Genomic DNA, 15570 nt, shown 5'->3' with positions numbered 1-15570 from the left:
AACACATACACATGGAGACATTCTTAATCCCCCTCACACAAGCTAATCTCCTGCAGACAAGAGTTTATGCCCTAACAAACCGTACACTGGGGAGGAAAATTAACTTCAGGGAGCCTGGCAGAGAGCAGCTTCCACCTGTAGAAAAAAACTAGCAACAAGGGTGTGGAGGCCATTTTTCTAAAGGGCAAAGGAGGGACTTCTGGTACGTGTTTACAGAATGGCTAGGGTATGGAGTAAGGCGAACTTAAGTGAAACCTGTTACGGGTACTAGCCAAAATCAAGACTATCATGTTGCCTAAAAACTAGCCTACATGTTTTATTCAGGGATGGCAGAAAAGGACAAAGTGGTTGGTATGTGTGGAGACGAGACAGAGACCCCCAGCTCTTGTTTAAGTTGGGGGTGCCAACGGGCCAGGGTGAGGTCGAGTTAAGTCACCTGCAGCTGAGCCCCACACTTGCCTCTGCCTCCACAGCATGCTAAATAGATCCAGTCACAGTGATCAGGGTCATATTTCACTGTACCCTGTAATTACATCTGTAACCCTGTTAATATGGCTATTAAACTCTAAAAACTCAAAGGGGTAAGGGATGGTGTTTGAGTAGAGTTGATACGTATTTCCATTGTCTCTTCATGTGGTGTTACTAATGGGAGACGATGAAAGAGCCAAGAGGGAGATAGGTGCGTTGGGATAGGGGTAGTACAACCCCTCTTCTCTGGTGATTCAGTAAAGTACTATTCCAGGTCACCAGCTTGACAGGCTAGCCAGTTTCAGTGAGGGAATTATATTGTTGCTTTGTGGTAGATTTAACCCATTTCTTTCCCCCCTTAGGAGAAGAGAAAATGTGGATGTGTGAAGTAGTGCTGCAGGCACAGAGGGCAGGTGTGTGTACTGAAGCTGAGCTGCTGCTGCTCCTTGGAAGAAATAGCAGAGGTGTACAAGAGAACAGCTGCCTCACTCAGCGCTTAGAGTGATAAGGTGGAGGAGGAGAGGTGATGGGGATGGAGGGATGAAAGGAGTCGTGGCACTGTGCCTGTGAAGAGAGAGAAATGTGATCTGCCATCTGCCGATGGCTTAACACAAAGTCAGTCAGTGCTCCACACACACACACACACCTCCTTATCACTGTGGTCTGCCAGTCTATCAGTAGGGTGTATGTGTGCGCACGTGCGTGCGGGCCGTGCCAGACGCAAGGTGTGGCATGCTGTTTAGTATGCCATCTTCAACACCACTCTGCTCACCTAGATACCGCATTACATTATTTTAGGAGGTCTTAAAAGAAACTCGAGACAAAGGCTGTGTAAATGTAGCATTAGGGGAAATGCCTTCATTCTCCATTGGCATAGCCTCCTCATTTAACAGATAATGAATAGACTAGATTAAGGCAATGGAAGGCTGTTAATGGAATTGCCAGCATCATTAGGGCAGGCTTTTAACACAATCCTTTCAAAGTGCGTGCGTGTGGTGTCAGACGCATCAGAGGAGCTTCTCCGTCCATAGTAATCATATATTATTCAGGCTGTTTCCACTAACTAGGGAGAAGGAAGGACTGAACACCTCTCCCATCTGTGCTATACAAATAGAGGGGTAATGACAAAGACTTGGAGAAAGAGGCAGAGGGAGCATTTACATGTTAACCTGCCACACGTCGTCTTTGCTCCTTGTTTTGTCTTGTTTGAGAGATTGAATTTATGCAATGAACAAAGGGGTCTTTCATTCGGGGCTTTAGCTGCTAACTACCTGCAGTTACATTAGCTCTGATAGAGCACAGCTGGGAAGACAGGGAGAGAGGTTATCTTCAGCTTCTGTTCCACAACCCTGACTGCAGTGTCGTGTGTGTGTGTGAGAGCGAGACTACCTATAATCATGGCTGTAAAGCACCTTAATCGGGCTCATATGGATTCAGTCACACGTCTGCGTCAATTAAAAGGGGGAATAAAGTGGAAGTCAAAGCCGTATTGTTTGGGTAAATAGGCTTGATTGATAGTGTGTGTAATGTGTTCCATCATTACTCACCATGTCTAATTCTGCCTCCTTCTTGAAAGTTGAATAAGCCTCTTCATATCCATTGGAACGAAGATAATCAGCTATCGCTCGATTTCTGCAATAGGACAAAACAGCAATTAGTTAACTTGTTAAAAGCAGTAGAGATTAGAGTCAGTTTATTTAGAGTCAGGGATGTGACTACAGGTAAAACAAATATATTAAATAAGCATGTCTGAGTAACATGTAAATTGCATTGGTCTTTTGTTTGACATGCATTATAGAAAAATCACACGCACAGACCAATTTGGCACAGATTGCACTGCTGTCTGCTGTCGATAATGAGATCTTGTTGCTCTGGGCAAATAATGGAGGAATCACTCCCCACAGAGTAGAGAGAAAATTAAAACTAGCCTACTGTACACCACAGAAACAACTGCATAGTGCGCACACACAGCTATTCTATATAAATCTTTATATTAGACGAGAAGTGAAAGATGAGCTAGCGGTATGAGATGGAGATAAACCAGACAGAGAGAAGTCAGGCAGTCATTTCACTGTGTGACTCTTCCTCTGTTCAGGGTTGGGCCAATACACACACGTAACTGACCTGTGGGTGCAACCTGGAACTAAAGCCACGGCTGAGGCTAAATTTACCCACCCAGGGCTAGGTTATTTCAGTGCTAAAAGTCATTCAGCTGAAACGGTTGTCTGAACCAGGGTTTCCGTTAAGGAAATGTGGAGCAGGACATTAGACCGGCAACATTTTCAATTTATTGACATGCATTGGGTGCAACGTGCACAAGGCTGAAGGCCACACACAAATGGTTTGTTTCATAATGCAATTAGTGGGAAAACAGTTGTCAAAGTGCACGGCACATGCAAGCGGTTTCATGTGACCGATATGAAAATATCCATTGAAGAAGTAAAAAGGGAGCTCTAATAGGCTGCTTTGAAGCAAGGTAAGACATGCCTCAATATGTATTAAAATGTTTAGGTCTCAAATAATTACATACACTACCAAAGGTATTTGGGACACCTGCTAGTCGAACATCTCATTCAAAATCATGGGCATTAAAATATGGAGTTGGTCCCCCGTTTGCTGCTATAACAGCCTCCCCTCTTCTGGGCAGGCTTTCCACTAGATGTTGGAACATTGCTGCGGGGACTTCCTTCCATTCAGCCACAAGAGCACTAGTGAGGTCGGGCACTGATGTTGGGCGATTAGGCCTAGCTTGCAGTCAGCATTCTAATTCATCCCAAAGGTGTTCAATGAGGTTGGGGTCTGTGCAGATCAGTCAAGCTCTTCCACATTGATCTCGACAAACCATTTATGTAGGGACCTCACTTTGTAGACAGGGCATTGTCATGCTGAAACAGGAATGGGCTTTTCCCATGCCACAAAGTTTGAAGTACAGAATCGTCTAGAATGTCACTAGGCTGTAGTGTTAAGAATTCCCTTCACTGCGACTAAGGGGCCTAGTCCGAACCATTAAAAACAGCTCCACTATGCATTAGGGCAGGTAGCGTTCTCCTGACATCCCCCAAACCCAGATTCGTCTGTCGGACTACCAGAGGTCAAGCGCCATAAATCACTCCAGAGAACGGGTTTCCACTACTCCAATGACAACAAGCTTTACACCACACCAGCTGACGCTTTGCATTGCGCATGGTGATCTAAGGCTTCTGTGAGGCTTCTGGGCCACGGAAACCCATTTCATGAAGCTACCGACGAACAGTTCTTGTGCTGACGTTGCTTCCAGAGGCAGTTTGGGAACTCAGTAGTGAGTGTTGCAAATGAGGACAGACGATTTTTAAGCGCTACTCACTTCAGCAGTCCCGTTTTGTGAGCTTGTGTGGCCTACCACTTCGTGGCTAAGCAGTTGTTGCTCCTAGACGTTTCCACTTCAAAGCTTTCGACATGGCAGAAGATGGACAAACTGACTTTTCGGAAAGGTGACATCCTATAACGGTGCCACGTTGAAAGTCACTAAGCTCTTCAATAAGGACATTCTACTGCCAACGTTTGTCTACGGAGAACGCATTGCTGTGTGCTTGATTTTATACACCTGTCAGCAACGGGTGTGGCTGAAATAGCTGAATCTAGTAATTTGAAGGGGTGTCCACACACCCCTTTTTTTAAATGAATACTGCCTCCAGTTCATTGCAAAATGGTGTGATGCACTGATGAAGCCTGCCTTCCATTGCCGTTTGATCTCTTACAAAACAACTGGGACCACAGGAATATCAGACTTCCGACTTCTGTGCAGTCGAGACATGATTATTATTTATTTTTTTAAACATAGCTCCGACTGGGAAAAATTGTTTTGAACAGTCATCCAACTCGGGAACTCCGGCTTCTTTCTAGAGCTCCGACTTTCCGACCTGAAGATCACAGACGTCATGATTTGACCTCATTTCTACAGAGTCCCCAGCTGCCGCGAAAGCAGTGAAAGATACTGCAGTCTGTCTGACAGATTGTCCATTCAAAGGCTCTGTATCTGTACGCTCTACGCATGTGATTAAAACAAATATACTGTACACAAGACAATTTAATTCCATTAAATTATACAAAGTAACTTCGACATAAGCATGGCCAGTCAAATTTACAGCAACTGGTGAATAGCCTAATGACTGAATTGCCTAAAAAAAAAAGCATTATTTTGCAAAGGGATTTTTTCTTTTCTTCTTCTCTGACGCCAGCTATTACTGGCTAACGGAAACCCTGGTCTGAATGGAATGAATTTACAGTGAGAACAGAATGTGAGTTTAAGTAGTAAGGTTCGATAGATCGATAATAGGTGTCAAAGTTCAAGGAGGGCTTACTCACAGCGTTGTATGGTCTGGGTGTGTGTGGGGGCATTGGGCAAGGCTATTCACCTGAGAAAATTGACCAAAAAATAATTTTAAATAAAGATGTTGGGCTTGGCAGACACAGAGGCTGGCTGGCTTTAAAGTGGTGTGTGTGTGTAAGTTTGACAGTCTGTCAGGACAGCATGTAGCTGGCCTTTCAGCCTGACTGCACCCTGTGCCCCATGTACCACCCTGCCCTCCCCTCCTCCTATTCCCCTTCCACCCCTCCTGTATCCCTGCCTACTCCCAGATGACAATAGCAGTGTGATTACAACTGAAGGTCAGCAGGAGGTTATCGGTCATGTGACAGCCTGCTGCAGGTCTGGTGAGGAGGTTAGTGTGTTGTGTAAAAGAGTTAAAAGGGTGTGTGTTGTGACTGTGTGTACCGTGTTTCCCTAGCTCCACCCAGGCCCAGCAGACAGAGACAGAAACCCCTGAAGCATATTGGTTGTGCGTATGTACTAGTGTTATCCTGGGCTGCAACAGAACAGTCAGTCTTACTCTGGGGCTGCTTGCCGCAGCAGACAATGGTACACTGTGGGCCTCTCAGCTGAGACGGGCAAAACAAAAAGATCCTTGGTGTCATGTTCTTTTAATATATCTGTGTACAACCCAAACCAGCTACAGCCTGTTCTGTCCTCCAGAAAAGCACAAAACCCTGCACAAGGGTTTCCAGAGCCAAGCAAGAGAGACATCACCCCATTTCTCATTTCAGATTCATTAAACGCTTACAGTACCACCAAGGATTGGTAAAACTAAGCCACGATTGATCACAGCCTGTCAGTTCAAATGGGAACAAATTATTGATAGTGGGCAGAGCAAGCAAGGTGAGCAGAGCCAAGCACGAGCTAGCGAAATGAAATTGGCACGTTCTAACATTAATTTGCCATGGCACTCCTTTAAACAAGCCTTATTTTTTTTTCCCACTCTGGATTCTAGTTTTGGGATTGAGATCAAAATGTTTCATCTGTAAGAACATTTACAGATGATCAGCCAAAATGCATCTCGTTCCATCTTCTCCTGGCCAATGGTAGTGAGTGGAAACGCCAAGCGGAGGCTTCACATTTTTACATCCGGTGAAATATCTGACCCCCATCCTCCATACAAGGGAAGATGGGGGCCAATTCATTATTCTACCTCAGCTAGGAACAAGATGTATCAATAAGAGCAACAGAGACTGGGAAGGACAAAAGCATTCTTGTATCGGCATCAGTCAAATCAAGATGCTGAAGTACTGCAGTGTCGGACTGTTGACATCCAAGCTTTTCCGTCCTTACCCTGGCTCGACCTCTGGGTGGGGGGGGATGGGATTATATTAAAAAACATATACCAAATTCACTATGCGGCAAGAACAGACGAGAGAGAAGGGGCAAAAGAGGGAGATAAAAAGGAGGAAGAGAAAACAGAGGGGAAAAAGAAAAGGGAGAGGGTGGGAGAGAGAAATGGGAAGAGGACTAACAGAGCGCAAGCACGCTGGTCTCCATGGCTACCAGCCCACAGTGAGAGGAAACCGTGTGTGGTTGGTCGGTATCAGTGAGTGGGCCGCCATGGCCAGAGGTAACAAAAGACATCCACGCTCAGAGTACATGCAGTATCTACAAACTGTTGTTTACCAATTCAACACACACACACAAAAACAGTGGTTGGCAAATAGATTACGTCATGCTGCTTACTTAGACAGCCAATACCCAACCCCACCCTTTTATAAAAAATATTTTTTTTAAAAATGACATGATCATGAGAAACTCCTCTAACAAGGATTTCACCAGCTATTGCTCCAATGGGAGCGTAGACAAAACGTATAACAACCCTAAACATAGGCTGAATGCAGCAGAGGGTGAAATGCTGCTATTCAAATGGCAGAGACAGTGAGAGCGGTTCCATGAAGAATATACAACAAACAGAGCAAGGAGATGCTGCATTAGCTCATACAGCGCAAGCCTGTTGCCAGCCAGCCAGCCAGCGTGTTGATCACTTCACGTCCTGTTGAGCTAGCTCCGCACCACACACGCCTGCTTCAAGAGCCCCGCCCCAGAGCAGCCACGCTGCACAGCTTTCACACTGCACTATTTATTTTATTTAACCTTGAATTAACTAGACAAGTCAGTTAAGAACAAATTCTTATTTACAATGACAGCCTAGGTACAGTGGATTAACTGCCTTGTTCACGGCAGAACAACAGATTTTTACCTTGTCAGCTCGGCGATTCGATCTAGCAACCTTTCAGTTATGGCCCAATGCTCTACCCACTAGGCTACCTACCGCCCCTAAATTCACTATGAAATTAATTTAGAAGGAAGGCAAAGCGCGACAGACCTGGTGCAGCAAGTATCAAGCATCTGAGTAGGATTGCTGATATAGAATCAGTTTTGTCTTTTAGATCATAATGAATAATATTACATGGACAGGGGGGACCGGATCCTAAATTAGCCTTCCAACTCAGAGAAACTTGTTACATATTGCCTAGTCTTACACCCTACAACAGCCCATAGAGTCAAAGACATGCACACATTTCAGTATACACTCACTCAGTCTTGATTGTGCCAATCATTACCAAGCCATGGGCTACTTAGCCATCTTCTTACTGGTCAATCAATCCAGGCTATAAAACCAGCTTTTCTGCTTCGCCACCATCTCTCTAACAAGGTTTCTCAAGTACACTTGACATCACAGCCGTAGACAAGATGTATAGACCTGCTGAATATTTCAACACTAGCCTGTATCATTAAATGTTTTAAGCAATGTCTGAACTCTGAGGAACCGTGTCACATATAGAATTCTATTCCTTTTAGAATTTTATATCCATTTGTATGTAGGTCAAGTCTTTGATCGTATATGCTGGTTGTGTGTGTAGGTATACCCTGCAGACCTGGTTTTAAAAAAGGTAGCTAGTATTTGTTTTCTTTACTGCCTGGATTACAAATTGTGTGGAATTTGCACTTTTAGGACTATTCCATTGCACCAGGCAAGTTCAATGACGTGCAGCTAAAGTATTTGAAAGATAATACCATGTTATTTGAACCCAAGTGTGGTATTGGCGTATTAAGGCTTCTATGTGGTAGACCTTAACTCTGAATAGGCTCAATGTTTATGAGTTGCTCTGCGCTGCCTGCCTGCTGCTGTATATAGAGCATGATATCACAACCTGGGCTTGTTCTGGCTCAGTGTTACAGTGCTTCTCTCTCTGGCCTGTGAAATGATAACCTCAGTAGAAACAAACAGGGTGGAGGACCAGGCTCAGTACAGTTATAAAAAGACACGGCCACTGACTGGCAGGCAGAGAAAGACATTACCGAAAGAGAGATAAACATGCAATAAATAGACAATAGAATAAAAGCAATGTGAGAGCGCTCGCAAGAAGAAGTGGTGGGTTTCTTTATTACTTTCCCATCGCTGTCCTTGGGCAAAGAATGGGACTCTTTACAGCCCAGTGTCTGGTGCTTGCCTGCTCTGAGTTGGAGGGATACATGGCTTAGTAGAGCGGTTAAGATCACGAAGCCATGATCAACCATGTGGAAGCCATGGAAGAGCAGCACTATTGTAAGGCACAGGAGTTACTCTGCCCACAGAGGGGGAGGGGGAGGGAAAGAGAAAACCAAGGGAGCGGGAAGCTTTTAAGACATTTCTATAACAAAGCATGTGCCCATATTCTCTCTCCCCCTCTCTAACCATGATCCTTGTATGTACTGTACTCAACAGTTCTCTGAGTGTCTAGGAAAGGCCTTGTTGCCTCTAACATTCAGGAGTTTGAACCAATTATATAAAAGGATTGGGTCATTACAGTTGTATCCCTGGGCAACCATAAATGTCCATGAAAAAGACAAGTCAGTCATATGAATTCTGTCCAGTTCAATGAATCTGATAAGTGGGGTTGGGCTACTGCAGACTCCAAAATAGCTCCCTATTCCCTATTAAGCGTACTACTTTTGACCAGTGTCTCATAGTGCTCTGGTATGAGGAATAGGGAGCTCTGGCCTAATGCAGTGCACTATGTAGAGAATAGCGTACCATGAGACTGACCCCATGTCTATGTCATTAGACAGCAGCAATTAACAGTCTTCTTACCTGCAGACATCCAGCAATTAACCCTTGGCCTACAACGGTAGCGTCACTGTGGAAATCTAATTAACATAAAAAAATACCAATTTGTTTATTTCAGCTAGAGATATGTTTCTCAATCCACCGATATTGCTCTTCGGCATCTGCGGTGAAAGGTGGCAGAGCTAGAGCGGTGTTTGTCAGACCATGAGACATCCCGAAAATCGGTCTTCATGAAAACTTCTGTAGCGTTTGAAATTATTCCAGAGGCCGACTCAAAACAACGGTGCCGGAGGAGAGGGGCCGGAGCGGTCTCCTATTGAGGCTTCGGATGCACGCACACCACGTAGCGCTTCAGAGTAAATTACTTGCTAACGTCCAGTCCCTAGTTAAAGTCGACGAAATAAGGACAAGAGTTGATTTCCAAAGAGATATCTGGGATTGTAAACATACTGTTTCACCGACACATGGCTAGCTTGGGACATGGTGTCAGATTCATTAAAGCCAACGGGATATTCAGTGCATGCTGCCGACAGGAATAAACATCACTCCGGAAAGAAGGACAGGGTATGGTATGTTACATGATTAACGACTCATGGTGTAATTGTAAAATCATATAAGAACAAGTTGTTTTGTTCACCTGACCTAGAAATCCTCAGTCAAATAACAACTGCATTATCTCCCAAGAGAACTCTCCTTCGTTATTGTCACAGCCGTGTATATCCCCCCCGCAAGCGGAAACCAAGACGGCCATCAAGGAACGTCACTGGGCCGTATGCAAACTGGAACCATATATCCTGAGGCTGCATTTATTGTAGCTGGTAATTTTAACAAAAGCTCATTTGAGAACAACTCTACTTAAAATCTAGCAGCATTTAAATTGCAGTACGAGCGAGTATCACGCTCGACCACTGCTCCTCTAAATTTCGAGACGCATACAAGGCCCTCACCCGGCCTCCTTTTGGAAAATCCAACCAGGACTCCATCTTGTTGCAGAAACTAAACTCAGCAAAAAAAGAAACATCCTGACACTGAACTGCATTTATTTTCAGCAAACTTAACATGTGTAAATATTTGTATGAATATAACAAGTCAACTGAGACAAACTGAACAAGTTCCACAGACATGGAATAAATTGTCCCTGAATAAAAGGGGGGATCAAAAGTAAGTCAGTATCTGGTGTGGCCACCAGCTGCATTAACCTCAAGTGACACCCCATCCCGAGAATGGGACCGTTTTCATCATCTTACACTAATTAGCATAACGCAACGGACATATATTTTCCTAGAAAATCTTCCTATTCATAAAAATCACAAGTGAAATATATTGGAACACAGCTTAGCCTTTTGTTAATCACCCTGTCATCTCAGATTTTCAAAATATGCTTTACAGCCAACGCTAGACAAGCATTTGTGTAAGTTTATAATAGCCTAGCATAGCATTATGCCTTGCTAGCAGCAAGCAACCTTGTCACGGAAATCAGAAAAGCAATCAAATTAAATAGTTTACCTTTGATGAACTTCAGATGTTTTCACTCACGAGACTCCCAGGTAGATAGCCAAAGTTCATTTTCACAAAAGATTATTTTTGTAGGCGAAACAGCTCCGTTTGTTCTTCACGGAAATTGTGGTCACCACAACGCCAAATTATTTTCCAAATTCGCTCCATAATATCGACAGAAACATGGCAAACGTTGTTTAGAATCCATCCTCAAGGTGTTTTTCTAATATCTATTCGATAATATATCCGTCGGGAATTCCTTTTTCTCTAGGACCGATTGGAGTAATGGCTACCTCTGCACTTTACGCGAGTATCTCTCTCGGAGCCACCATGTGACCACTTACGCAATGTACCCCCATACGGCTATTCTTCAACAGAAATGCGTAAAACTACGTCACAATGCTGTAGACACCTTGGGGAATACGTAGAAAGTGTAAGCTCGTTGATGGTACATTCACAGCCATATAGGGAGTCATTGGAACGCAGCGCTTTCAAAACCTGGGGCACTTCCGGATTGGATTTCTCTCAGGCTTTCGCCTGCAACATCAGTTCTGTTATCCTCACAGACAATATCTTTACAGTTTTGGAAACGTTAGAGTGTTTTCTATCGAAAACTATGCATATTCTAGCATCTTTTCCTGAAAAAAATATCCCGTTTAAAACGGGAACATTTTTTCCCAAAAATGAAAATACTGCCCCCTAACACCAACAGGTTCAAATCAAATCAAATTTTATTTGTCACATACACATGGTTAGCAGATGTTAATGCGAGTGTAGCGAAATGCTTGTGCTTCTAGTTCCGACAATGCAGTAATAACGAACAAGTAATCTAACTAACAATTCCAAAAAAACTACTGTCTTATACACAGTGTAAGGGGATAAAGAATATGTACATAAGGATATATGAATGAGTGATGGTACAGAGCAGCATAGGCAAGATACAGTAGACGATATCGAGTACAGTATATACATATGAGATAAGTATGTAAACCAAGTGGCATAGTTAAAGTGGCTAGTGATACATGTATTACATAAGGATGCAGTCGATGATATAGAGTACAGTATCAACGTATGCATATGAGATGAACAATGTAGGGTAAGTAACATTATATAAGGTAGCATTGTTTAAAGTGGCTAGTGATATATTTACATCATTTCCCATCAATTCCCATGATTAAAGTGGCTGGAGTAGAGTCAGTGTCATTGACAGTGTGTTGGCAGTAGCCACTCAATGTTAGTGGTGGCTGTTTAACAGTCTGATGGCCTTGAGATAGAAGCTGTTTTTCAGTCTCTCAGTCCCAGCTTTGATGCACCTGTACTGACCTCGCCTTCTGGATGACAGCGGGGTGAACAGGCAGTGGCTCGGGTGGTTGATGTCCTTGATGATCTTTATGGCCTTCCTGTAGCATCGGGTGGTGTAGGTGTCCTGGAGGGCAGGTAGTTTGCCCCCGGTGATGCGTTGTGCAGACCTCACTACCCTCTGGAGAGCCTTACGGTTGAGGGCGGTGCAGTTGCCATACCAGGCGGTGATACAGCCCGCCAGGATGCTCTCGATTGTGCATCTGTAGAAGTTTGTGAGTGCTTTTGGTGACAAGCCGAATTTCTTCAGCCTCCTGAGGTTGAAGAGGCGCTGCTGTGCCTTCCTCACGATGCTGTCTGTGTGAGTGGACCAATTCAGTTTGTCTGTGATGTGTATGCCGAGGAACTTAAAACTTGCTACCCTCTCCACTACTGTTCCATCGATGTGGATGGGGGTGTTCCCTCTGCTGTTTCCTGAAGTCCACAATCATCGCCTTAGTTTTGTTGACGTTGAGTGTGAGGTTATTTTCCTGACACCACACTCCGAGGGCCCTCACCTCCTCCCTGTAGGCCGTCTCGTCGTTGTTGGTAATCAAGCCTACCACTGTTGTGTCGTCCGCAAACTTGATGATTGAGTTGGAGGCGTGCGTGGCCACGCAGTCGTGGGTGAACAGGGAGTACAGGAGAGGGCTCAGAACGCACCCTTGTGGGGCCCCAGTGTTGAGGATCAGCGGGGAGGAGATGTTGTTGCCTACCCTCACCACCTGGGGGCGGCCCGTCAGGAAGTCCAGTACCCAGTTGCACAGGGCGGGGTCGAGACCCAGGGTCTCGAGCTTGATGACGAGCTTGGAGGGTACTATGGTGTTGAATGCCGAGCTGTAGTCGATGAACAGCATTCTCACATAGGTATTCCTCTTGTCCAGATGGGTTAGGGCAGTGTGCAGTGTGGTTGAGATTGCATCGTCTGTGGACCTATTTGGGCGGTAAGCAAATTGGAGTGGGTCAAGGGTGTCAGGTAGGGTGGAGGTGATATGGTCCTTGACTAGTCTCTCAAAGCACTTCATGATGACGGATGTGAGTGCTACGGGGCGGTAGTCGTTTAGCTCAGTTACCTTAGCTTTCTTGGGAACAGGAACAATGGTGGCCCTCTTGAAGCATGTGGGAACAGCAGACTGGTATAGGGATTGATTGAATATGTCCGTAAACACACCGGCCAGCTGGTCTGCGCATGCTCTGAGGGCGCGGCTGGGGATGCCGTCTGGGCCTGCAGCCTTGCGAGGGTTAACACGTTTAAATGTCTTACTCACTTCGGCTGCAGTGAAGGAGAGACCGCATGTTTCCGTTGCAGGCCGTGTCAGTGGCACTGTATTGTCCTCAAAGCGGGCAAAAAGTTATTTAGTCTGCCTGGGAGCAAGACATCCTGGTCCGTGACTGGGCTGGGTTTCTTCCTGTAGTCCGTGATTGACTGTAGACCCTGCCACATGCCTCTTGTGTCTGAGCCGTTGAATTGAGATTCTACTTTGTCTCTGTACTGGCGCTTAGCTTGTTTGATAGCCTTGCTGAGGGAATAGCTGCACTGTTTGTATTCAGTCATGTTACCAGACACCTTGCCCTGATTAAAAGCAGTGGTTCGTGCCTTCAGTTTCACACGAATGCTGCCATCAATCCAAGGTTTCAATCGTTGCTATGGGAACGACATCTTCAACGCACGTTCTAATGAACTCGCACACCGTATCAGCGTATTCGTCAATGTTGTTGTCTGACGCAATACGAAACATCTCCCAGTCCACGTGATGGAAGCAGTCTTGGAGTGTGGAGTCAGCTTGGTCAGACCAGCGTTGGACAGACCTCAGCGTGGGAGCTTCTTGTTTTAGTTTCTGTCTGTAGGCAGGGATCAACAAAATGGAGTCGTGGTCAGCTTTTCCGAAAGGGGGGCGGGGCGGGGCCTTATATGCGTCGCGGAAGTTAGAGTAACAATGATCCAGGGTCTTTCCACCCCTGGTTGCGCAATTGATATGCTGATAAAATTTAGGGAGTCTTGTTTGTCAGGTTTGTCAGGTTGTCAGGTTAAGTACTGCAGTGCATATCCTCCTCAAGGACTGCACCAGATTTGCCAGTTCTTACAGTGAGATGTTACCCCACCTCTTCCACCAAGGTACCTGCAAGTTCCTAAACATTATTGGGGGGGAATGGCCCTCACCCTCCGATCCAACAGGTCCGAGACGTGGTCTACCACTGCGAGGACAATCACCTGTCCGCCCAGTCTCCCTGTAGCGCTGCCTAGGCATCTCACACTACAGACATTTCAATTTATTGCCCTGGCCACATCTGCAGTCCTCATGCCTCCTTGCAGCATGCCTAAGGCATGTTCACGCAGATGAGCAGGGACCCTGGGCATCTTTCTTTTGGTGTTTTTCCAGAGTCTGTAGAAAGGCCTCTTTAGTGTCCTAGTTTTCATAACTGACTTTAATTGCCTACCATCTGTAAGCTGTTAGTGTCTTAATGACCATTCCACAGGTGAATGTTCATTAAAACAAGATTGGGAAACAGTGTTTAACCCTTTACAATGAAGATGTAGTTATTTGGATTTTTATTAATTATCTTTGAAATACAGGGTCCTGAAAAGTGGATGTTTCTTTTTTGCTGAGTTTAGAACAGGAAGCACCCACGCTTCGGTCTATCCAACACTGGTAAGACCAATCGGATTCCACGCTTCAAGATTGCGTCGATCACGTGGACTGGGATTAGTTCCAAGTATCCTCAGATAACAGTGACATACGCTGAATCAGTGAGCGAGTTTATAATGAAGTGTATATGAGATGTTTAAATAGTCACATTGTGTACAACCTTCCCTAACCAGAAACCGTGTAATGACGGCAACATTCGCTCAGAACTGAAAGCACATACCACCGCATTTAATAAAAGGCAGGGCAACTGGGAATATGGCCCAATACAAACATTGGATTACTGGGCTGAACACGCCAACAACAAGTGGCTATTTGGACATAAATGGAACAAAGTCATTTATTGTCGAACTGGGATTCCTGGGAGTGCCTTCTGATGAAGATCAAAGGTAAGTGAATATTTATGGTGTTATTTCTAACTTTGTTGATTCCAAAATGGCGACTATTCCTCTGGCTGTTTTGAGTTCTGAGCGCAGTTCTCAGATTATGCTTTTTCCGTAAAGATTTTTTGAAATCTGACAGTGGTTGCATTAAGGAGAAGTATATCTTTAATTCTGTGAATAACACTAGTATCTTTTATCAATGGTTATTTTTAGTATTTCTGCAAAATCACTGGATGTTTTGGAATCAAAACATTACAGCACGTAAGGCGCCAATGTAAACAGATTTTTGGATATAAATATGCACATTATCGAACAAAACATACATGTATTGTGTAACATGATGTCCTATGAGTGTCATATGATGAAGATCAAAGGTTAGTGATTAATTTTATCTATATTTCTGCTTTTTTTACTCCAATCTTTCGCTGGAAAAGTGGCTGTTCTTTTGACTTGAAATTGATTTAATTTTTTTTTAAATATTTGTACTCTGCCTTTCAGCGGAATGTTGTCGAGGTGTTCCGCTAGCGGAAGCCCTGCGCTAGAAAGGTTAAGTACAAATTCTTACTTACAATGATAACCCACTGTTCCCCAGTAGGCTAACTGTCTTGTTCAGGGGCAGCTTGGGGATTCGATCTAGCAACCTTTCAGTTAGTGGCCCAACACTAACCTACCTACCTAGCGGTATAGAGACAAAGTGGCGTCGCAATTCAACGGCTCAAACACCAGACATATGTGGCAGGGCCTACAGACAATCAAGGACTACAAAAAGAATACCAGCCATGTCGCAGACATCGAAGTCTTGCTGCCAGACAAATTAAAACAATGTCTTTG

At 44.6% G+C, this 15570-nt stretch overlaps 1 protein-coding gene across 3 annotated transcripts in view; it reads right to left on the bottom strand.

Moving 5' to 3' along the window:
- LOC112267040 (lissencephaly-1 homolog A) overlaps positions 1-15570 on the bottom strand; it is a 92418-nt gene that overhangs the window by 22276 nt on the left and 54572 nt on the right. For all 3 annotated transcript variants that reach the window (XM_024445047.2, XM_024445046.2, XM_024445049.2), the window contains exon 3: positions 2016-2100. In XM_024445047.2, coding sequence (XP_024300815.1) covers positions 2016-2100 — 85 coding nt within the window. The remainder of the gene's footprint in view (positions 1-2015; positions 2101-15570) is intronic.

Source organism: Oncorhynchus tshawytscha, linkage group LG14 (assembly GCF_018296145.1).
Source record: "Oncorhynchus tshawytscha isolate Ot180627B linkage group LG14, Otsh_v2.0, whole genome shotgun sequence".
In the NCBI taxonomy this organism is placed as follows: Eukaryota; Metazoa; Chordata; class Actinopteri; order Salmoniformes; family Salmonidae; genus Oncorhynchus; species Oncorhynchus tshawytscha.
This window is presented reverse-complemented; position numbering and strand designations above follow the sequence as displayed.